We start from the raw sequence: 16002 nt of genomic DNA, 5'->3' as shown, positions 1-16002 counted from the left end.
CAAAAGGGGAAAGTCAATTTATTTTAGATACCGATGCTTCGAATATCGGAATTAGTGCAGTTTTATCGCAAATACAAGACGAAAAGGAAATGGTCATCGCGTATTTTAGTCGAGTTCTTAGCAACACTGAGAGGAATTATTGTGTGACTCGTCGTGAATTATTAGCAATTATTGACGCTATTAAATTTTATCGACATTATCTTTTGGGTCGAAAATTTTTGATTCGAACTGATCATATTTCCTTGAAATGATTAATGTCCTTTAAAGATTTAGAGGGACAATTGGTTCGTTGGTTGGAAAGACTCCAAGAATATGACTTTGAAGTGCAACACCGAAAAGGAGAGTCTCATAAGAATGCCGATGGATTGTCCAGACGACTATGTGAAACTTTTGGTTGCGAATATTGTGCCAAAGTCGAAGAGAAGAACACAACAGGGAACGAGAAAATCGTTGCCCGACTCATACTCCAACGAGAAAATCTTGAGGATTGGCGTAAAGAACAAGAAAAAGATCCCAGTATTGCCATGATTATTCGAGGAAAAAGAGAAGGAAACGTCCACCTCGTTCTGAATTGGCGACCCATGATGTTTCCGCTCAAATTTATTAGATGTATTGGGATACGTTGATTCTTCAAAATGGAATCCTTTACAAGAAGTGGGAAGCCCCGAACTTGAAATCCAGTTTTCTTCAATTGATTATTCCTCGAAAACGAGTAAAAGAAATCCTTGAGGAAGTACACGATTCTCCATCGGGAGGTCATTTTGGAATAAACAAAACCTTAGAAAAGGTTCGAAAACGCTTCTATTGGGCGACTTGTAAACAAGACGTCGAGGATTGGTGCAAGTCTTGCAAAGTTTGTGTTTCTAAGAAGGGCCCCACAGGGAAGGGAAAATCTCCCATGCAAATTTTTAATGTAGGAAATCCTTTCGAGAGAATTCAGATGGATATTCTAGGTCCACTTCCAACAACTTCGTCTGGGAATAAATATTTGATTGTCATCGTAGACTGCTTCACCAAATGGGTAGAAGCTTTTCCTCTGAAAAATATTAAAGCGAAAACAGTGGCAGAAATTTTCGTCAATGAATTTGTCTCTAGACATGGAGTACCTTTAGAGGTACATACCGATCAAGGGAGAAATTTCGAGTCGAAACTGTTCGCTAAATTAATGGAACTTCTAGGGATTAGGAAAACGCGGACTACGGCGTTACATCCTCAATCTGATGGTCAAGTCGAACGACAACATCATACTATTATCAATTACCTAGCGAAATATATTTCTCAAAATCAAAAAGATTGGGATCGGTGGATTCCCATGTTCCTTCTAGCCTACAGATCTTCAAAGCACAAAACCACTGGAATGACTCCTGCGGAATTATATTTCGCTCAAGATTTAAGACTTCCTGTGGATTTACTAAGAGGAAACCCTCCTAAATCAGAACAGGAAGAATCATCTTCGATAGGAAATTTCGCTAAAACTTTGAGAGAAAAATTAGACGAAATTCATTCTGAAATCAGAGAGAAGATGAATATAAAATCTTCTCGGGTGAAAAGTTGGTACGATAAGAGAGTTAGAAAAATTCTATTTCAAGAGGGAGAGAGAGTCTGGTTTTACAACCCCCGAAAAGTCAAAGGTAAAACTCCCAAGTTGCAAAGCAATTGGGAAGGACCTTTTACTATAGTGAAGAAGTTCAACGATGTGGTGTATTGCATACAGAAAATACCCAGACATAGGAAGAAAGTGGTTCACGCGGATAGATTAGCTCTTTTTGTAGAAAGGAAAATTATTAATTGATAGTTAGGTCAGAGCCCGAATTAAAATTATTGAAGATTAGGGATGTGTATGTGTTTGTGTGTGAGTGTGTGAGCGCATTTCCATTCTTGCATTTATACTGCGTAAGGAATATTTTCTTTTTCAGTCTTCGTTACGAGAGGAGGTTTGTCCGAGTCTTCGGTACGAAAAGGTTCTCCCAAGAAAGTTCCTGTGGCCGAAACTCAAAGAACAGCTGACACCTTCCAAAAGGAGACTTCTCGTTCATTTCAAATGATCGTTTGATTCTTCAACTAAGAAGACCGTCTCATCTTCAGTTGGATGGTCGTTTGGTTCTTCGCAACTAAGAAGACTGTCTCTCGCGGTTTTTGATCCGTGGTTTTCCCGCGAGACAAAGGGCAAATGCCGAGACAGAGATTAGGGGAGTCCACGAGGGACGAAGGGTCCACGGATGATATTCCCCCCTCCCCTTGTCTGAAGATTTGACTTCGATGTTTCTCCGGAAGACGGTTCAGCGGGAGCAACAGAACAACAGCGAGGACAGCAGGGATTTTCTTTTACCTCGGTTAGTGTAGGGAAGAGTTTGGCCAACTTTTCTCAAGACACCGTTCTCAGAAGACACCGTTCGAGTACGGAGAAGAAGAGGACGAAGCCCGGTAACCCGTAGCAACAGCTCGGGGAGGGCAAGATTCATCCGGACAATGCTGACGCAGGAAAAGGGACCAGGCATTTCGCTCGACAACCCATAGCAACAGCTTGGGAAGAGCAGGAGAATCGTCGCTGCCCTGGGATTAGCGTCAGTGTCCTGGGTCTTCAGAAGTCTCCATGTTAGATTGTCGGGACGACAATCTTGAAGAAGGGGGGCAGTGTTGCGCCCCTTCGGATCTGCATCCTCATTCTCAGATCTACATTTCAAGATCATCCCCTATACGTTTCCGAGAGATCGTCGTCAAGAGGGTTGTTGATAAACAACCCCCGGGTTACTTTTGTTTTTCATCGCCATGTCAGTCTTGGTCTAGCTGTCATATCGTATTGACGTTACGAGACCTCTGACTAATTTCCCAATTATAATTGTATTTCTTCTCTTTGTATCTCTTATGGTCGTCGCATTAAATCAAATTGCGTCCATAAGAGTCTTGATTTATTTCGTGCGCGAGTGAGAGTGCTTGTGAGAGTGAAATATCTTGCGAGATAACGAAAGAGGCGTCAGATGCGTCCGAGGGACGCAACAATATATATAATAAATTACACACACACACACACACACACACACACACACACACATATATATATATATATACAAATATAAGTGATAGGCCTTAAGAGCCGAACGCGGATGTTGATGCGTATTCCAACGAAATTTAATTTTTCGCTGGAATTAAATTAATTGTGCACATTCTTTAGGGGGGTTAGAGGGGATGATGGAATAAAAATCTCAAGTATGAGATTATTCCATACAAGACTTGGCAGTATACCAAGTAGTAAAATTCGTGCCCTGTGCACAATTAATTTAATTCCAGCGAAAAATTAAATTTCGTTGGAATACGCATCAACATCCGCGTTCGGCTCTTAAGGCCTATCACTTATATTTGTATTTAATACGGAAGAGCCTTAATAGTAATTCTTATTGTATGTATATATATATATATATATATATATATATATAAAATATAATGTTATATTTATTATATATATATATATATATATATAGGGTGTTAAAAAAGTGTCGGATACGCTCAGTGCCATTCGATAGAGAATGAGAATCTAAGAAAAAAAGTCTAATACTATTTTTCGATCGGATGAATAATTTCGCCGCAATTAATTATTATAATCAGCCAATCTGCGCGGAGCTACAAAAGAAAGCCAGGGGCGGAGCGCGCGAAGTGAGAAAGGCTACGGCGCGGCGGCTACCGTGCTCATGCTCTCGTACCGAGTGGAGGGAAAGTACTTGCGATTTATTTATTTATTTTAAATTTATTTATTATTCAACTTGTTTTTTAAACGATTAACAAAATAATTTACAGGAACAATCATCACGTAAAACATTTGCGTTATTCTGTATCACGATACAGCGACTTTGTTAATTTAATGAAAGAACTTATTTTTAAGCAAGAAGGCAGGATAATTATTAATTAGAATAATTATTTTGCAAGACTATACTGATTATTAGGTTAATACATTTTACTTAAAAAATCGCTTGCGAAAATTATTAAACTTCTAGCTAGGTATGCTTATTTGAAAAATTTAGTTCATACGCTAAACAAAAAAAAACGATATAGCAGATAGAAATTTATGAATAAACAATTACATAATCACAGGACTTTAACACGTAAAACAAACTTACTTTATTTATTAGTAAGATGCCAGCATGTTTGCTGCAATTATTTTTCTTATTTAATAAAGAGTTGTATCAATACATGGAATGTAAACAGGGTTATAATTTGACAAAGTAAAGAAAACTAACTTATTTAAATAAGTTAAAAATTAACAATTGTTAAAAAATGATAAACATTTGCTTTCTTTACATTAAATGCTGAAAGTGTCCACCATTAGCTTCCAAACATTTATTTGTCCTGTACGCAACACTTCCTGTGGCATTTTGTATGTGCTGCCGCTGTATGGTAGCAAACGCTATTTCAATTTGCTCCTCCAATTCGTCCTGCGTTTCTATGCGATTAAAATAAATTCTCTCTTTCTGTGCACTCCACAAAAAAAGTCACAAGGATTGAAATCTGGTAATCTTAGTGGCCATTGCCAGAAAGGTGCTCCACGACCCATCCAATTATCACGATATGTATTATATAAATATTGGCGCACAGATGCTGTTAATTAAAACAAAATTAATAATTTATTAAATAATTAATTGAAACAATGATAGAATATTTTTAAATTCCTATTTATTTTTACCCAATTTTATTAAAACAGAACATTATGTTTCAACATTCATCGATATTGATATTCTTTTAATATTTAGCGCATGCAGATCAATCTGTGAAAAGTATGGTTTCTAAAACTTGAGCGTACTGCTGATATTTTTATCATACAGATTTTCTGTTGAGATACAAATTTAAAAAATTTTAAAGCAAGTAAGTAATACTACTTATAAAGAGTTTCAATTAGAAAATCGAATAAATAAAAAATTATTTATGAAAAACTCGATCAAAAATTATATCTGAATAAATAAAAGAAGGTGTTATTACATTGATTATTTCATGTTATTTTATGCAATTTAGAATGCAATTTTTCAAACATAATTTTCGTCTACGAAAAAAAATAATATCTATCTGTATAAAATAAAATTTTTTAAATCAAAAGTTGCGAAAATACAAACATTGAAATAATAACAAAGCATGATGTGTTTATTAAAAATAAGAAGTTTAGAAGCTCTCAGAAACTAGTATTTTATGATACAAAAAACATATTACAAAATAATATTAATAATTGTAAACTTTTTATAAGTTGTATTAAAAAAATTTTAACTTTACATTAATTTGTTATTAAATTGAAGCAAAAAATTTGAATTGAGGCAATAAATTTTCAAATATGTTTAATAATTTATAATAATTGTAACCTGTATTGTGCGCTGGACATCCATCATGCATAAAAATGATGTTGCGTCGAAATAGCGGTATATCGTCGATAGAAGCGGGAGGAAAAAGTAAATTTGGCAACTCATCGCGCAAAAATTCCAGATAATTTAGACCATTTAATCTCTCCGGCAAGAATACTGGACCAATCTAATTATTTGAAGTTTGCCCATAAATAAATACACATAAATACACATTATGACTTCATAGAAATTATTTAAGAAAGTAGAAGTAAAAAAACGGAGAATTAAAATAATGCTAAATTTGTTATCTAAATAAAAAAGCAAAAAATTAAACCAAAAATAAATACGTAAAACTCCAATCACAGGAGAAAGACCAAAAGATGGCAAAATGTAAAAACATGTTTTGTTATAAATTCCAAGAAATTCTAGACTGCAAAACTAAACCATTAGTAATTATTTACCAACTCATCATCGATCAAGCCAGCCCAAACATTGACTTTAAATCGATACTGAGATTTATTATCCCATGTCAAAAAAGGATTTTCAACGCCATAATAATGATAATTATGGGAGTTGAATATTCCATCTTGCGTAAAAGTACATTCGTCAGTCCATAGTATACGACGAGAAAATAATGGATTCTCTCTCACTGCCTCTAAATAATTCCGGGCAAACTGTGGAGGATGATCACGAGAAAGCAATTGCTGCACTCGAATAAAATGATATGGGTGGATCTTATTTTCTTTTAAAATTGTATGCACAAGGACGTGCGAAATGCCCATTTCTCTCCCGACTACTCTAGTACTTATTCGAGGATCGGCTTCGACCCGTGCCATCACATCTTCTTCCACTTCCGGATTTCTCACATTACGAAGACGTCCTTCGAGTTGTACAGGCATAACATTGCCAGTTTCACGTAAACGTCTCACTGCACGACGAATCACATTCACGTTTGGATGTCTCACGTTTGGATACATCCGCTGATATTCCCTAGCCGCGAGAGCTGCGTTTTCCTCGTTTGCAAAATACAAACGGATCATATTAAAATAATCTTCCATAAAATATGGCATAATTTATGTTTCACGCACAGAATGACAAACAAGAATGACAAATGAATCATTTTCTTTTGTTTATAAGCAATTTTTTTAGCCATTACATAAAAATAAACAAATGGTTGCCAAGCCAACACCGATACATTACCAACAAATTTCTAAATAAAAACAAAGATAAAGATCCCCGCACTAATCATATGGAAAATCTATCCCGGTAAAATCAATTGGTTTTTTCATATGTTGTAGACTTACTGAACAAAAGATGTAATGGGCACAAAGCTCAATAATGGACTTCTTTAATTTATTTCTCATTAATTATTGAGAAAATCGCAAAATGGTAGAGGACTTTTTTACTCAGTTTAACCTACTCTACCTGCAACTGACGGGTGGTTCGCGAATTATGGGACACCCTGTATATATAATATATTCTTTATATATATAATTTGTAACATTTGTATATAATTTTGTATATAGGGAATAAGATTTACGCTGAAAGAAAAAAATTTAACACTTTCGTTGTACAAACAATCTGGAGCTTGTTATAAATTATTATCGAAAGTATTTGTTTTACCTAGTGCTACAACTCTTAAATCTTTATTATGAACAATTTCTTTACAACCAGGCATTAATAAATTTATTTTTGAGCATCTTCGGGAGCATGTTTCACAAATGAATGACGAAATAAATAAATTATGTATATTAATGTGGGACGAGATGTCTTTGGAAGCCAATTTGCAATATGATCAATTAAATGACAGAATAATTGGTTTTGAAGACTGGGGACATAGACGCACGTCATTAATAGCTGATCATGCATTAGTTTTTATGGCACGAGGAATTTGGAAAGGTTGGAAAATGCCATTATGTTACAGCTTTCGCAAAAGTCAAACAAAATCTGCCCAATTATTAAGATGTATTAAAGAAATTATAAAAGAATTGACTGAAGCTGGTTTGACAATAATTGCAACTGTATGCGACCAAGGAGGACCAAATATGACAGCCATTAAAAAACTTCTTGAGGATTCAAGAATCAAATGTATACAAACAGGTCAAGAATTTAGTGAGTATTCAGTTTTAATTAATATTATATATTATATAATAGAAGATATAATAAATAATACATAAGGTAATTTTTAATTTTCTTTAAGGAAATACTATTGAATTTTGTGGACAAAATATTGTACCCATTGTTGTGCCTCTCAGGGTACAACGGGATTTGTAGGATACTTTGAGGGGTCCGTTCGTCTTAGGAGTTAGGACTCCGAGTGTCGAGGGTAGTGAAAAGAACACTTTGGTCACAAGAGAAGAGTTTATTCCAACTCACGTGTACAATCCTTTGGTATGTCGAATCGCAGCGCGTCCTCACAATAGATTAGATGTAATTACTTGTCGTCCTCGTGTCGGAATACGGCCTCGAGGAGTTAATCAAGCGCGCTTATATTACCCGAAAGTAGGTTTTGTTTTTTGGTTAATGTGTCGCCTGTATGCAATCGGTTTTGCATCGTCTGCGTTTTACGATCTCGAATGTGTCGCGATGTCTTAACGCGTGTATGCAATCGGTTGCGTTTTTGATTTCGAGGCGCGCGTTATATCTTTTGAAATGCTGATTCTGCGTTCTCTTTTGTGGGTTTTTAGGTCGTGGTTGGGTCATAGTGTTTACGGTTACAACACCCTTCCCCCGCGGAAAAAAGAAAACGGATCGAGTTTTCCTTTTCCCTATTCTTCACGTGGTGGGTTTTGTCTTCTATTTCTTCGGTACAATATTATGGCTATTGTGCTTATAATAAGAATGGCTGTGCCACCTGATATTGGATATATAACTTGTTTTTTTAAAAACGGATTGACGCTGACGTTGTCTAGATCTTCTGTTAGATCTTGTAGTCTCGAGCTTAAATCCTTTAGTTCGGTAGGGTTCTGAATTATTTTCTTTAACTGTATTGTATTCAGGTTCGCTGGTATTTCGATTTTTAACCTTGAGATATTATATTCTGGTAAGTACGCTTGGAGATATGTGCCGTCTATGGTTCCCGAAGTTTTTACAATCATGTCGGCTGTTACTAATTTACAAGTGTTGCCTAGTGTAATTCGTCCTGTCCCCGCGATGGTTGTCCTATATTCTTCATGGTGTTGGCAGTTTATGGTTATCGGCTGCTCGGTAAGTGTGGAGTACAACCATGAGTGCTGGTTAGTCAGCTCAATCCATATGGTATGATTGGAATGTATATATCGTATGTCGCATAACTTTTGCCCCGGGGGGGTGTGTGTGTATGCTTGAATTTCGCAGATCGCATTGTCGTTTATGTGATAGATGGGCCTATTTTGTTCGCATATATAGTGATTGTCTACGTTAATACATTTTTCTAAATTACTTTGCGTTATTGTTAGATAGTTTTGATTTTCGTTATCAATGGCTACTATCGGTTGGTTTATTTCTGCGAAGGTAAATAAATTCCCGTGGCTATAACTCGGTAGGGGGATAGCCTTCACTATGTTATATCTAGGATGCGAAATTAGTGGGAAGCGCAAAATAGTGTGTACGTAAGGGTTATTAAAATATGCGCTAACGGTTACGAATTTTTCAATCGTGAGCCAATTGTCTTCGGAGATTCCGAAGGGGAAGAATAGTCCTTGGGGCACTTGTGACGTGGCTTCCTTGAGACTTTCTATGATTTGATCTAACGGGATTAACCTCGGATGTATCCTTCCTGTTTTTACTGCCATTAAGTGTTCGATGACGTCTTCCGCGTCTCTCATCAAATCCGTTATTATGGCATTAACTATGGAGAAGTATTCGTGTATTTCTTCTCGTTGTACTTGATTTGCCATCTGTTTTTGGATTTTGGTGGTAAAATTGAGTAGTAGTTGTTCGTTGTATTGGGTTGTTTTTTCCAGATTATCGATGTGGGCAATTGTTGTGTTTAAAATTTTTACTTGATTTTTCATCGTGTGATGCAGTGTTTGCTCTTGATTTTGTAAGAGGAGTAGTTGTTCCTTGATGACCTTGTCGTCATTGGCATCCATGGTTCCGAAGAGTGTTTTTGCTATTGTCCCGATCCCGTCGAGTAGTCCTCTTCGTTTGTTTGTCGGTGTCCTGTATATGGTGTTTACTCGTTTTAAGAGGTGTGTTAATTTATCATTCTCCGTTTCGATAATCGTTTTTTGGATTTGGCAGCTTTCTTTATTTTGTATCTTGTGTAGGAGGTGTCCGTGATCAATATAATTTTGTAAATCGTGGAATCTTTTATTTAAGGTTCCTAGGTCTATATTAATTATTAACTTCCAGGTGGATTCTACCTGATGTAGATAACCGATTTTTTCGAAGTATATCCCTGGCTCTCGATTAAATTGTTCTACCTCGTATTCCTCTTCTAGGTCCTTTCTTGCGGTAGTAGGCTGCATCTTCCATGTCATTAGCGCTCTGGAATGGAAATAGATGTGCCGAAATTTTTCTTTCTTAATGTTCTATGAACGCTTTTAAACGGTTCGCATGTGTATTTATTATCTTTCGTCCTACTTTAATATTATAATTGACATCGGAGATTTTGTCGATGATTGTGTACGGTCCGGTTCATAATGCATCGAGTTTTTTGGATCGGCCCCTGCGGACGGTTTCGTTGTGTAATAGTACTTTTTCTCCTACCTTGAACGTGGTATTCTTCGATTTTTTGTCGTAGTTATCCTTTGCTTTCACCTTTTCGTTTTTTAAGTGTTCCTTTGCGATTTGCTGGGCGGCGCGTAATTTTTCTTTCAATTCTTGAGCGTAGTCATCGTATGTATATGTCGGCTTCGGGGGTTGCGATAATGCCGTAGGTAGGGTTGCTTGATGCCCGTAAAGTAGTTCGAACGGCGTGAACCCCGTGGCTGTATGCGGTGTGGTGTTATATGCAAACATTGCGTATGATGTCCATTCATCCCAGTCTGTTTGTTCAGCATTAATGTAGTGGCGAAGGTATTCTGCTAAGGTACGGTGTGATCGTTCCAAGGCTCCGTTGCTTTCTGGATGGTATGCAGTTGTCTGAATTTTCTCAATTTTTAGTAATTTACAGACGTCCTTGAACATTTCGCTAAGGAAGTTTGTACCCTGGTCGGTTAAGACCTTTTCTGGGATACCATGTTCGAAGATAATTTTTGTTACGAATTCCCTTGCAATTGTTGCGGCTTCTTGATTAGTTATCGGAATCGCTTTACTAAATTTAGTTAGATTATCTTGGAAGGTAAGTACATATTTATTCCCATTACCAGAGATCGTTAGGGGTCCTACGATGTCTAAAGCGCATTTTTCGAATGGTTTGCTTGCGGTATCTGTTATTACCAGCGGTGCTTTGTTTTTTCGCGAAAGTTTATTTTTTTTTGACAGAGTTCACATCTTGCTACATAGTTTTCTACGTCCTTAGTCAGTCCTTTCCAGTTGTGTAGTAACCGGATTCTGTTAATGGTGCGTTCGGTCCCTTGATGTCCTCCTAGGGGTGCGTCGTGATACTCATATAGTATGCGGCGTTTCTCCTCTTCCGTGTATTTCCGCTCTGTTTTTGTGTCATTAATTTCTTCTTCATCGATTTTATTAATTTCACCTACGTGTCGGCTGAGTGCGTCGGCGTTTTTATTAGCTTTGCCTGCCTTGTGTACAATCTCGTAATCGTATTCTTCAAGTTTTAATCGCCAACGCATCAATCGCGATCCAGGATCCGTTACATTAAATAACCATACTAATGGTTTGTGATCGGTGATAATTTTGAATTTCGTACCATACAGGTAAGGCCTGAAATGTTTTACTGCCCATACTATGGCTAGTAGTTCCTTTTCAGTAGTATTATAGTTATGTTCCGCCCGCGACAAAATTCTGCTTGCGTAAGCAATCGGGCGGTCTTGTCCTACCGGGCCTTGCGACAGTATGGCTCCGATGGCGTAATCGGAGGCATCCGTTGTTACGAGGAATTCCTGGTCGAATTCCGGATATTTTAGTATGGGTGCGGTAGTTAATTTATTTTTTAACGTGTCAAATGCGTTTTGCTGTTCGCTGTTCCACTCAAATTTTTCTTCTTTTTTTGTTAATTTTGTCAAGGGTTTAGCAATTTTTGAGAAATTTTCTATAAATTTTCTATAGTAACCTGCTAAACCTATGAACGCTTGTATTTCCTTTGTTTTGGTGGGAGTGGGGAATTTTTGTACGGCGTTTATTTTGGAAGGATCAGGCATGATCCCCTTTTCTGTAACGATGTGCCCTAAATATATTACTTCCTTTCTAAGGAACTCGCATTTGTCTGGTTGGAGTTTTAAGTTGTGTTTACGTAATCTGTAGAGAACCTCGGCGAGTCGCATGTGGTGGTCCTCTAGGCTGTTACCGTATATTACTATATCGTCCAAGTATACGAGACATTTGATCCCTTGTAGTCCCGTCAGCACGGAATTCATTAACCGTTGGAATGTAGCTGGCGCGTTCGTTAACCCGAATGGCATTCGATTGAACTCGTAATGTCCATACGGTGTGGAAAATGCAGTCTTGCATTTATCGGGCTCGGCCATGGGTATCTGATGGTAGCCCGACGCTAGATCCAAGGTGGTGAAGTACTTTGCATTTCCCAGTTGGTCTAGTATATCCGTTATGTTCGGTATTGGAAAAGAATCGCCTATGGTTAAATTATTAAGTTTCCGGAAATCTACAACTATGCGTAATTTTCGGTTTCCTTCCGCATCCGCTTTTTTGGGGACCACAAGTAAAGGCGCATTCCATTGGCTGTTACTAGGTCGGATTAGCTTGTCCTTCAACATGCCCTCTATTTGTTTATTTATTTCTTTTTTGTGTTTCTCCGGCAATCGGTATGGGCGTACATTTACAGGTGCACTGTCAGCTCGGAGCGCGATTTCGTGTGACGTAGTCGGAGTGCAAGTCAGCGCGTCTCCTTTAAGGTAAAACACGTCACCGAATTCCTCACAGATTTGAAGCAATGTTTTTTCTTCTTCTTGATTGAGATGTTGTAGTCGGAGTAAATTTTTTATTTGCTCTCTGCGGGAGAGTGTAGGCGCTTCCTTGAGAGGCGGGACATTCTCTCTTCGAGCCACCGTGTTCATAATTTCCTCGATGTTTACCCATGGAGTTGACATTTTAATGTATTTTTCGGTTGTATTTATAACGCTAACCGGGCATGAAAATTCTTCTGGTTCTACGAGACAGTGTCCGATAAATACTCCGGGCAGCATTTCTTCGGCGCGTACCACGCCTACCTTATTCGAGTCGGTGGTGGCTCGGATGATTGTTTCGCTTCGCGGCTTCAGCATTAGCGCGCGGTACGGGCGTAATTTTAATATTGTCTCTGCTAGTTGTAGCTGTTTTTTGTCGTAATCACACGTTATCTTGTGCTTTTGCAAGAAATCTACTCCCAAGATTCCTTCGTAGTCGATGGGGAAATCGTCCTTCACGATGTAGATAGGATGCCGTATTTTTCGGTCCTTCAAGGTTATTGTGGCCTTGATTTTTCCTATGGTCTGGATCTGGTGTCCCGTTACTCCGGTCAATGCCATTTTCTCTTCGTAGATCATGGCTTCCCCTTTTAGATTTCTTAATTTAATTAAGGTCACTGTTGCGCCGGTGTCGAAGAGTAAATTTAACCTTCCCTTCTTTGCCTCTTGTATGGGCAGAGTCACTAGATCTAGACCTGTCGTAGTGGGTAGTTGTGTGGTTACTTGCGATATTTGATACTCGGCCGCGGGTCTCGGCCGTTTCGTGTTTTCTTCGTCTTCTTCATCCTCCGGTGTTGTATGTTTCTTTCGCTGTCCACTAGTGTTAGAATGGCCTTGGGCGCTCTTATTTCCGTTTGTCCTTGTGTGCGTATTTCCCGGGCGTCCGTGCAGACTCCAACATTCGTTACGACCGTGACCTGATTTTTTGCAGTAGGTGCAATGTTTCTCAACAGCGTTGATTTTCCCTTGTGGTTTTGGCAAGGAGAATCTGTTGGCGTATCTGCTCGTGCGGCAGTCTCGTCCGAGGTGTCCGGTCTTCCCGCATTTGTGACACTGTATAGTTTTATTGATGTGTCCTGTGTGTGAAGCGGTCTGGTCGGTCCGGGGTCGCAGTGTCTGCTCTGTCGGGCCCTTCACTTTCTCTTCCGCGCTGGCTTGTGCGATGGCGTCTTGTAGCGTCGTGTGATGCTGTGCTCGTACCATCAGCTGGATGTTTTCCTGGAGGCCTATCTGGAAGTTCTGCAGGGCTTGTTGTTGCAGCGTATCGAGTATAATGCGCTTGCGCTCGCTGCCGAAAGCCTGCCCTTCGATCATGGATTCGTACAGTTCCATGGCTAAATTATCGACGCGTGTTCCGTATTCCCGGGCGCTTTCGCCGGGTTTTTGCTTCAGGGTATTGAATTCCACCTGAAGATGGGTAGTGCTCCTCTTGCTTAGATAGCAGATTTCCAGTTCCCGTTTAAGTTGGGCGAAGTTGTTTATGTCGCGTGTTTCAAAGTCGAGCATAGCCTTCCCCTTTAGCTTGGTGCAGAGTAGCGCTTCTAGTAGCGTCTTTTCGTCTACTGGGTTAATATTTTTTATAGCGTAGGAGCTGGCGCTTAGAAATTCTTTAAGTCTGGCTTGGGAGGTTCCGTCGAACTCAGGTATCATGTCTCGCGCTTCTTTCAGTCGTAAGAAACCATGCAGATGTGCGGTTTGCCTGCGCACATCGCTCACGGTTCGTCCATAGGAGAGGTCGGCATAGGGGTTTTCGTGTATTATTCGCGTTCTATTTAAGTCTTCCCGGTTTGTACGTAGGTCCCTCATCTGGTCGCGGAGGTGTCTCATTTCCTCTTGCATTTCTCGGAAGCTCTGCAAAACCTCGACTAATACCGCGTTGCTCGGATCTTCGCTAGGACGTCCCGCATCCTCGTAGTGGGCGGCGGCGCCATGCCTAGTCTGCGTTCGCATACGCTCGATTTCTCTATCTATGTCGTCGGACGGGACCGAGGGGTGTGTCATAGTGTTTCCGTCAGGTATCTCAAAAATACTACTATCGTACGACACGGGGGAATAGTTTCGTCTTACCGAGACGCGATCAACCGATGTTCGATCGATATTGCTCGGTCCTGCGTTATTATTATTATGCGGCGAGGACTGGTTGTCCGTTCCGCCTTGGGTTTCGGGTTCGCGAGCTTCCGGTTCGCGCGGATTTACGCCTGGGTATTCGGATTCGAGATTCTTTCGGACGCTATCGCGAATATCGCGGGCCGCTTCTTCTACCACTTGCACGGGCGTTACGAAGCCGAATCTATTTGCTAATTTCGCGGGTGCGCTTAAAAAACGTGGTCGTTGAAACGTGACCTTCTTTTTTGCCGGTGCCGACATTCAGGCAATATTATTATACAATATGCTGACTTACAGTATAACGATGATACGCATTTTCTTTCGCTCGCTCGTCGTTTTCGCACGGTCGGCTGTTGGTTGGTTCCTTGTGCTGTCTCGTGGTTGGGGGTCCTGTTCTGGTCCGCTGCAGCTTCTCTCGGTATTCCTTTGTTGAGGTCCTCGAGCACTGACGATGTTGGCAGATCCTTACTTGGCAGATCTCTCTTGTTGTCAGGAATCTTGTATTGTCAGATATCCTTTATTGCTCAGTATCAGCATCCCACCGCTGCCACCATTTTGTTGTGCCTCTCAGGGTACAACGGGATTTGTAGGATACTTTGAGGGGTCCGTTCGTCTTAGGAGTTAGGACTCCGAGTGTCGAGGGTAGTGAAAAGAACACTTTGGTCACAAGAGAAGAGTTTATTCCAACTCACGTGTACAATCCTTTGGTATGTCGAATCGCAGCGCGTCCTCACAATAGATTAGATGTAATTACTTGTCGTCCTCGTGTCGGAATACGGCCTCGAGGAGTTAATCAAGCGCGCTTATATTACCCGAAAGTAGGTTTTGTTTTTTGGTTAATGTGTCGCCTGTATGCAATCGGTTTTGCATCGTCTGCGTTTTACGATCTCGAATGTGTCGCGATGTCTTAACGCGTGTATGCAATCGGTTGCGTTTTTGATTTCGAGGCGCGCGTTATATCTTTTGAAATGCTGATTCTGCGTTCTCTTTTGTGGGTTTTTAGGTCGTGGTTGGGTCATAGTGTTTACGGTTACAACACCATTTATGATCCACCTCATCTTTTAAAAGGCATTCGTAATAATTTATTATATAAAAATTTGGAAATTAATGCCACCAATTCAGAAATGAATGAACGTCAGATCGCATCGTGGGATATTATTGAACTGGCATATAAAATGGACATGAACACAAATACATTGAATCGTCAAGTGCCAAAATTAACTGATGAACATATAATTAAATCAAAAATAAAGAAAATGAAAGTTAAATGTGCAGCTCAAGTTTTTAGTGCAAGATTATCAGCATATATCGAATACAACAGCAAAATCAAAGGTAATTTAACAGGTTGTAATTATTTTCTTTTAATTTATTGAATTGTATAATATATTTATATGTATTTTACTTAGTTTTACAGGAGGATTTGTTGAGTCACAAATTGGTCCACTACGAATACCAAACAAGGAAGGGTATGATACAGCAATAGTTTTAGATTTTTTAAATAAAGTTTTTGATTCTGTTAACGCACATACTTTGCGTCCAGAGACTCCTTTACGCGCTGCAGTAACAAA

At 39.3% G+C, this 16002-nt stretch overlaps 1 protein-coding gene across 1 annotated transcript; it reads right to left on the bottom strand.

Moving 5' to 3' along the window:
* Window positions 1-4289: 4289 nt before the first annotated feature.
* LOC145947325 (uncharacterized) lies at window positions 4290-14695 on the bottom strand. The gene is made up of 7 exons (XM_083057129.1): window positions 11479-14695; window positions 10735-11409; window positions 10011-10636; window positions 9648-9832; window positions 8936-9461; window positions 6124-6331; window positions 4290-4435 (listed from the first exon to the last, which is right to left on the bottom strand). Exons 1-7 carry the CDS (start codon window positions 14693-14695, stop codon window positions 4290-4292), a joined length of 5583 nt encoding a protein of 1860 aa, XP_082913255.1.
* Window positions 14696-16002: the final 1307 nt, after the last annotated feature.

Source organism: Prenolepis imparis, unplaced genomic scaffold, assembly GCF_030444845.1.
Source record: "Prenolepis imparis isolate NDT839.2.m4 unplaced genomic scaffold, iyPreImpa1.0 SCAF_66, whole genome shotgun sequence".
NCBI classification, from domain to species: domain Eukaryota; kingdom Metazoa; phylum Arthropoda; class Insecta; order Hymenoptera; family Formicidae; genus Prenolepis; species Prenolepis imparis.
Note: the sequence above shows the minus strand (reverse complement) of the source record. Positions and strands in the feature narration are given on the sequence as shown.